Here is an 8,402-nt window from a genome sequence, read left to right as displayed (position 1 = left end):
TGTGTGTTTTGCACACCTTTTTCAATATGGTTTATGTAGGATTTCTTCATAAAAAATATAGTGTAACTAGACAACTGCTGACATTTATAGCCTGGGAATATTGAAAATATAAATATGTGAGTTGATTTCAATCTTGGACATCGGTTATCAACACTGTCGGCAGTACGATGTGTGAAGTACAGTGCTTCTACTGATCCAAAAAAGCTGAAAGTGAAGATCTCCATACATGGCTAAGCTTCCTGTGAGTCTGTGTGCTTGTAGTAAGAGTATGTCTGCTGGCTCACTTGATGCATTCCTCTTGATAGAAGTTTTCTTTGGGTTTTTCATTTCCGATCTGGTGGCTGGCAGAAAGCAGCCCTCGCTTTCATGAGAGCAAGGCGGTGAGTCTGGGGCTTGTGTGATCCTTTTTTAAAAATATACAGGCACCCAGTCTAGCCACTTTCCTGCAATCTTTACATCTGCTCAATGTCTTGTAACTGATCAAGCAAAATAGGATAATTCAGGAGGCATGTATCACACCTGTGCCTATAAGCACATAGATGAAACCTTATTAGTAAAATTACAGTTCGCCCATATTTGACAAAAAAAGGATCTAATTAAAACATGGTGTAATACATCAAACTGTATTGGGGCTTATTCATAAAAATGTGCATACGTTTTAGAATAATTGTATTGAATTATTTTTTGCTATTCATTTCAGTAATTTTAGCAAATTGCTTATCAAGATTTTAACAATAGCCAGCTGCTAAAATTGTTTTAATATTGAACTGCATTTACTAAAACATTGCTAAAATGTATGATAACCTTCATTTTATATATATGTATATATATATATATATATATATATATATATATATATATATATATATATATATATAAAATAAGAATAATGTGGTTGGATTATAAATAACAACACAGGATCTCTGAAGCTTGTTCAAGATAAATGAAGACATTTTTGTCTGTGTTTATTTATACTGCCTTAATTAAAATGTCGGGGTAAATATTTCCTTTTTGCTTTTGTGTTCCTGCTGCATGAAAAGAGGAAGTGCAGTACTGTATAACTACCTACACCCGTACCTTCAACAAGACAGGACAATAACAAGTGAGACAGTAGTAATGAGCACTACAAGCATGTGAAGAAAAACAGAATCACTACTTCCATCTATCCATTATCATTAACCACTTACTCCTTTACAGGGTCGCGGTGAGCCGGAGCCTAACCTGGCATACACAGGGCACAAGGTGAGACTACACTCTGGATGGGACACCAGTCCATCACAGGGCACCACACAGACACAAAGGGCAATTTAGAGTGACCAATCAACCTGGACAGCATGTCTTTGGACTGTGGGAGGAAACCAGAGAAAACCCACACGAGGAGAACATGCAAACTCCACACAGACAGTACCCTAGGCAATATTCGAACCTAGGATGCTGGCGCTGTGAGGCAGCAGCACTAACCACTAAGCCACCGTGCCACCCCAGAATCACTTCTTAATTCACACATATTTGGAAATGCTACCTGGGAATCTAGCAGACATCCACACGGCCCTCTGGCACACTCGGTTAACTGTCTTGTTAGATTTCAGAGTAAAGCAAAGCCATGCATTGTAAAGAGTTTGCTATTAATGGAATGCTATCACATAATGGAATTCAGGGGAGGCTGTATTCGCCAACAAAAGCATTCCAGCATGTCCCATAATTGTACACGATTTGAGGTTTATATTTTTAGAAGACATTTGATACAAAAAAAATGTCAACTAAGCAAAAAATAAAATACATTATGAAGGGAATACAAAGCTGCATTATGTGTGCAGTGGTGTTCTAAACTGGGGAAATGTTTGAATTAGCATTCTATTCTAGCTGATATAGCACACAGGGTAAATGTTTCCTACAATGTAATGTTGGTTAATGCACTATTACCATACTGACACTATTAAAAAATTATTATTATTATTATTATTATTATTATTATTATTATTATTATTATTAGTAGTAGTAGTAGTAGTAGTAGTAGTAGTAGTAGTAGTAGTAGTAGTAGTATTATACTGGTGCTAATAATAATAATAATAATAATAATAATAATAATAATAATAATAATACTTCAGTTTTTTATATATTTTTTTTTTACCTATAATCGTATTTATAATTAGATACATTACAGTTTTATCAAATTGAATTCGATATTGTATTATGATACAGCTAAATAGTTTTAAAGTTTAATGTTTAAACAAATGATGTTAAGTCTTTTTTTTTTTTCAGTATGTGCCAGAGTTTTCAGACAAGAGTTTTCAGACAAGAGGAATGTTGTGTGTCAGAGGGTCACGAGCAATCTGGTGCGAGTCTAGAAGGCAGGAAACTAGGAAAGAATGCCAAGAATGTCCTTGTTTGTCCAGGACTCCATTCACTTTGCTGGCACGTCATAGCAGCCAGCAGAGTATAAATACAGGGAGAGAACCCAGCTTTAGACACAGAACAACTCTACTCGATAAAAAGAGAGAACTTCAAGAGACAGATCTACAGATCTACAGAAGCTAAAAGCTTACACAGAGAAAGATAAAAAGAAAACCTGAAACTCAACGAGATCAACTTGATCAGAGAAACGTTTTGCAACACTAGTTGATGAGAGAATCTTGTATAAAAATTTTATAAAAATAGAGCAAAAATGTCTGCTGGAATGAAAAACCTGAAATTAACTTCTTTCATCTTCTTCACTCTGTTTTGCTGGGTAAGTTAAGACACCAATTAAAAAAAAATAGTATATTTATTGCTTAGTTGGTCTAATTTATTTATCCTTGAATATTTATATTTTTTGCTATATAGAGCTATAGCACAGATTTTTGTAGTTCAAGTAAGATTGTAAAATACCCTTTGGTTTATTCTAGCTGAGCTGAGCTATTTTTTAAATAGACCAAGCATACAGTAGCAAGGCTAAACATTACTAGGTATGGGTTTTTTTGTCTTCTGGAGAACTTGCAGTCTAACTGTACAGTATATCCACATTGATGTTCCATACAGGTGTCTGCTCAGGAGTGCAGTGGCGAGTGCAAGTGTCCTGATATGCCCCCTGCATGCCCTTCTGGTGTGAGCTTGGTCATGGATGGTTGTAGCTGCTGCAAGGTGTGTGCCAAACAGATTGGGGAGCTCTGCACTGAGAACGACATCTGTGACCATCACAAAGGGCTTTTTTGTGACTTTGGCTCCCCTATGAATCGCAGAATCGGAGTTTGCACAGGTACGCACATTGTTAAAGTATACCGACTCGAGTGCTGTTACTTCATTGTTTTAGGGTGCATGCTGAAACAGGTTTAAGTCATTAATTCAATTTGTAGCGGTTCTCAAAATCTGATTGATGTTATTGTTTCCTCCTGTAGCCAAGGAAGGTTCTCCCTGTATCTTTGGAGGCATGGTGTACAGGAGTGGAGAGAGCTTCCAGAGCAGCTGTAAATACCAGTGCACCTGCCTGGATGGGGCGCTCGGCTGTGTGCCCCTCTGCAGCGTGGACATCCTCCTTCCAAGCCCAGACTGCCCCATGCCACGACGAGTTAAGGTCCCAGGAAAATGCTGTGAGGAGTGGGTGTGCGATTACCCAAGACAACAAACCATGGTTGGACCTGCCCTGGCTGGTGAGTTTATCTTTATGTATTCTGTAATGTTTTGTTAAAACCACAGTTACTTCTGCAACATTATGGAGTACCCTTGTAGGTTAGCATTTACATTTCATTACATAATACATTATAGAAAGCGTAAGAATGCATTACACCTTAAGTATGACGCTCATGTTACTGTCTCCCTGTAAGCAACCAGTTAGTTGGAAAATGCTTGTTTTGCTAAAGCTGCAAGATAATAACTTTCTTTTTATGGAAAATTGCTGCAAGACTAATCATTTTCTCCCTTGTTTTCGTTTCACAGCTTACAGAGAGGAAGCTACCTATGGTCCTGACCCTTCCATGATGCGTGCCAACTGCCTGGTTCAGACCACTGAATGGAGCGCATGCTCCAAGACTTGCGGCATGGGAATCTCTACCAGGGTCACCAACGACAACAAGCAATGCAGGCTGGAGAAGCAAACCAGACTGTGCATGGTCAGACCATGCGAGTCACAGATGGAGGAGAGTATTAAGGTAAAAACCTATTTTCTAAAAACGTATATATATATATATATATATATATATATATATATATATATATATTCCCCATAAGACTGTTGATCAAAGCAGATAAGTCTAATATATGTTCAGTCTGGTTTTGGGTATCTAGATTTAAGTTAATATCCAACACATTGAAAGAAAAGTCTAATTGTTCTGTGAGTCTGGCATCTTTTGGTGTTTACACATTTTAAACAAAAAGTTATTTCAAGTCATCTAAATCTCCTTGTTTATATCTTTGCAGAAAGGAAAGAAGTGTATCCGCACCCCCAGGATCTCCAAGCCCATGAAATTCGAGTTTTCCGGCTGCACCACTACTAAAACCTACAGGCCCAAGTTCTGCGGAGTCTGCACCGATGGCCGCTGCTGCACTCCCCACAGAACAGCCACCCTCCCCGTGGAGTTCAAGTGCCTTGACGGTGAGGTGATGAAGAAGAAGATGATGTTCATCAAGTCCTGCGCCTGCCACTACAACTGCCCTGGGGAGAACGACATCTTCCAGTCCATGTACTACCGAAAAATGTTTGGAGACATTGCTTAAAAAATCTAACAACAAAATACTGTTGACTGTTAACTTGAATTAAACAGATATCCATCTCATTTGTAGAGATAACAAAATACACATTTTGCATTTCTTAGTTTTTACAAAAGAAAAAAAATGCAGAAATGTGTTATATATATATATATATATATATATATATATATATATATATATATATATATATATATATATAAATATATATATATTGTTTCGACATATGTCTGAGGCCAGTTGCTTTATAGACAGTTGCCCCTAAGTGGGTTTGAAAGACAGTGGGTTGCCCCACAAAAAAAATGCTGCACTATATATAGTCCAATAGAAGGACTACCAAGAGGTGGTTGCAAATTGACAGATACTACCAAACTGCGGTGAGGTGTCCCACTGACTTGGCAGTTTTGAAACTCATAGCACTTATGGTTAAGATGGATGAAGACTTCAGTCCAACTTTAGCCAGTTGTGTGCTAGACGAATGTGCTCTTATTATTTGTTTATTGTTACATTATTAGCATTTAATCTGAAAAAAAAACTTTCACCATAACAAGGTGCTATGTGAATGTGATGTAATGTTTAATACAGCACTGAAAAAAAAAATGAATCTAACTTTCTAGTTCAGAATGCTGTAAAAGAGTTGTGTAAAAAAAAAAAGGCTGGATGATTTGTTGGAGTTTCTGTCCTTCAGCTGTAATATTTTTGTAAATATTGTCCATGTTTTGTACAGTTGTCTACGTTATTTAACATTATGTGCCTTTTTGTTTACTGCTTTGATACTTTTATTGGTAGCTTGTTTGTTAAAGTGACTGTTTATGCAACAGTATGTTTAATGTCTGTCGAGAAGTGTGATCAAAAGTATGCACTTTTGTAGTTTGGAATAAAGTATTATATATTTTTATATAAATAATGTGTCATTTTTATATTTTCCGGTACAGTAGTATAAGGTCATACTGGTCACACTGGGGTGTTCTAAAGAAATGCAAGTTATCATCAGAAAATGAATAGATAGTTATCATAAAGATTCCTAACTTATGGTATTTCATGAACTTGTCAAATACTTAATAATAAAGTGTAATTGATTAGGTTTTAAAACATTTTTACATATTTAAGAAGGTTATGTCCAAATTGCACCCCTCATAGAAAATCTCTCTTACCTGTAACATTTTAGCAGTATAACAAAAACACTGTTTTGAAGGCAACCATTTTCCAGATCCTTTTGAAACTTCCCAATCCTGTGTGTACAGTAGTGGGTGTGGCATGTGAATTTGGCCCCTTGTGACATAATTGCAAGTAGATTTTAAGGGATGGAAATACGCTTTTTTATATAAAAGTTACTGTATATTTGGTGAATATAAACAAAATGAACGTGTCTGCCTTCAGACTGCACATGGATAATCTATATATCAACTAATTATATTAAAATTGAACACAACGGTGGGAGACTGCAGCCAGATTACTATTTATTCAGGAATGCTTGATACAACAAAACAATATGCTTACAGCATGTAACAATCATCCCATTATAGCCTTTGTATCAAACTGTAGGTCGTTCCCCTGCATACAGCATCTAATATGCAGTATCTGGTATTCTTAATATTGCAGATATTGTTGTATCATTTTTAGGACATAGGAATGACAATGACAAATGATGGCACCAGTGATCATAACAGAGGATCCTCAAAAACAGAATAAATAACCCAAATATAGATATTCCACATATTTACTGTTGTCGAAGTGACAAGCTAGTGTTATATTACACTCAGTACATTCAGGGTGCTTTATATGTACAGCTATTGCCAAAAGCTTTGCATCACCTAGAATTTTAGGATTGAGACAACATTTAAAACATTTAACATAATTTATATCATTTATTTAATATCATGTAATCAAAGAAACTACAAAATGATATCGCAAAAGTCTACTGGAAGCCATAATAGTAGTATAGCATTCCTCAATTTTTATGGAAAACAGCAAAGCGGTATGTAATTCAATGTTAAAGTAACATTATTCAGCAGGCTTCACTCAAATTTATGAAGCAAAATTATATAGGGTGATGTAAAACTTTTGGCCATAGCTGTATGTATGTAGAGCTAAAATGCAAGTGGTTTTATACTGGATACATACGACATTGCAGTGTTGAAACCGTAACATGTGATTTTAAGAAAAGTTAACTTTATTCAAACTTTAGAAGTATATTACACATACAACTCTTCCTGTTACAAAAATGTATTGGACACAAAATGGACCAGTAATATGATTAATTTGAGAAATACAGCAAACCAGGGAGACTGCTAGTTAGTAGGGTAGTGCAGTGGCTGCTAGGTAGGCAGATGTTTCTGTATCCATGAATGCACTCATAATTGATGTTTCACATGGAACTAATGTTTAAACTCAGAAGTGATGACTCAATTTGGGGGGGGGGGGGGGGGGGGGGCAGTAGACAGGAATGGTCACAAACCACAAAAAAATTCAAACACTTTGCAGACAACTCATCCATAACAGGCATATGTAAGTATTTGTGGGCAATCCAGTTTCTTTCTGACATTCTAAAGTTCAAAATACTAAATAAATAGATGTGTTCATAACTTTTGATTGCTGTAGAATGCTGCTACATTGTATACATTTTTGTGAAGGATATTTTTAAAAAGAATCATTGTAGACTCAATAACGTTTAAATATTTTTCATACCATTAGAAAGCACAAGGGCTGATGAGTTTGACAGGATAAACTTGTATTCCTTATAAGGGGGTACCATGGTAAATCTGCATTCTAATTGTACACTTTTACCATGGTTATGCTTTGCGTTTACCATAGTTTACCATGGTTTGCAATACGCTTTACCATACCTCTCTGTACCTCACTGTCAAGCATTCACAATGCTTTACTACACTTTGCTATGCTTTTTACTTATCTTTGTCTGCCACCTTGTGGTTGTTTTAATAATTACAATGGCTAATCACTGTTCAGCTAAACCAATACGCTTCCACCATGAGGAACATTATGTAAAGGCCTAAGTTAATACACATTTTGGAGGTAAATGTTTATGGAATTAACAGAGATAACTCATTTCCTTATTTTATTGAAGTGAGAGTAGCCATTTCCATTTGCCCAAGGTATTAAAGACTGTTCATAAAAGTATTGGTCTTGCTATGAGTTCACAGTGGTTAACGAAGTTTTAAAACGTATGTAGGTATTCTACATATAGTATTATCAATGCTGATATTCTGAATGCTTCTCATCATTTTCTGAATATGTAGTTTAGAATATGTATTTCTAATAATAACTACATAAAATGAGATTGATAAGACACTTTTGTCATGCTGGGAACATCTGCGCTGTCGTGTGTGGGAATCAAACCAATTCGATTTTACATTCTCTTTTTATTATATTTTATTTAATGAAAATGAATGTGAAAGATCATGTTTTTGAACAAAATGCAAAGGGAGGGATAATGCCGTCTTATAAAACAAATATTGCTCACACAAACAAAACCAGATTTGGTATCATCTTGTTTCATTTTAAAGGCTTTTTATAAACTTTTTTATTATTATTATTTTTATTGTCTGCCTTTATGTATAAACTTTTTTTTTGTGGGAAAACTCTGCATTCCTCGCTGAAACTGGCAAGCTACTGGCAATTAACATTGTTTCTGACCGCTTTAGTTTGGATTGCAATACAATGCCATTTGAAATAGACTTTATGCATAATGTTATATTTTATTG

The 8,402-nt window shown here is 35.6% G+C and overlaps 1 protein-coding gene across 1 annotated transcript; it reads left to right on the top strand.

The window, feature by feature from the left end:
• Positions 1-2,485: 2,485 nt before the first annotated feature.
• LOC117402410 (CCN family member 2-like) lies at positions 2,486-5,587 on the top strand. The gene is made up of 5 exons (XM_034003510.3): positions 2,486-2,728; positions 3,019-3,235; positions 3,375-3,626; positions 3,913-4,124; positions 4,393-5,587. Exons 1-5 carry the CDS (start codon positions 2,666-2,668, stop codon positions 4,687-4,689), a joined length of 1,041 nt encoding a protein of 346 aa, XP_033859401.1. The 5' UTR covers positions 2,486-2,665; the 3' UTR covers positions 4,690-5,587.
• Positions 5,588-8,402: the final 2,815 nt, after the last annotated feature.

This window comes from Acipenser ruthenus, chromosome 5 (genome assembly GCF_902713425.1).
Source record: "Acipenser ruthenus chromosome 5, fAciRut3.2 maternal haplotype, whole genome shotgun sequence".
Lineage (NCBI taxonomy): Eukaryota > Metazoa > Chordata > Actinopteri > Acipenseriformes > Acipenseridae > Acipenser > Acipenser ruthenus.
This window is presented reverse-complemented; position numbering and strand designations above follow the sequence as displayed.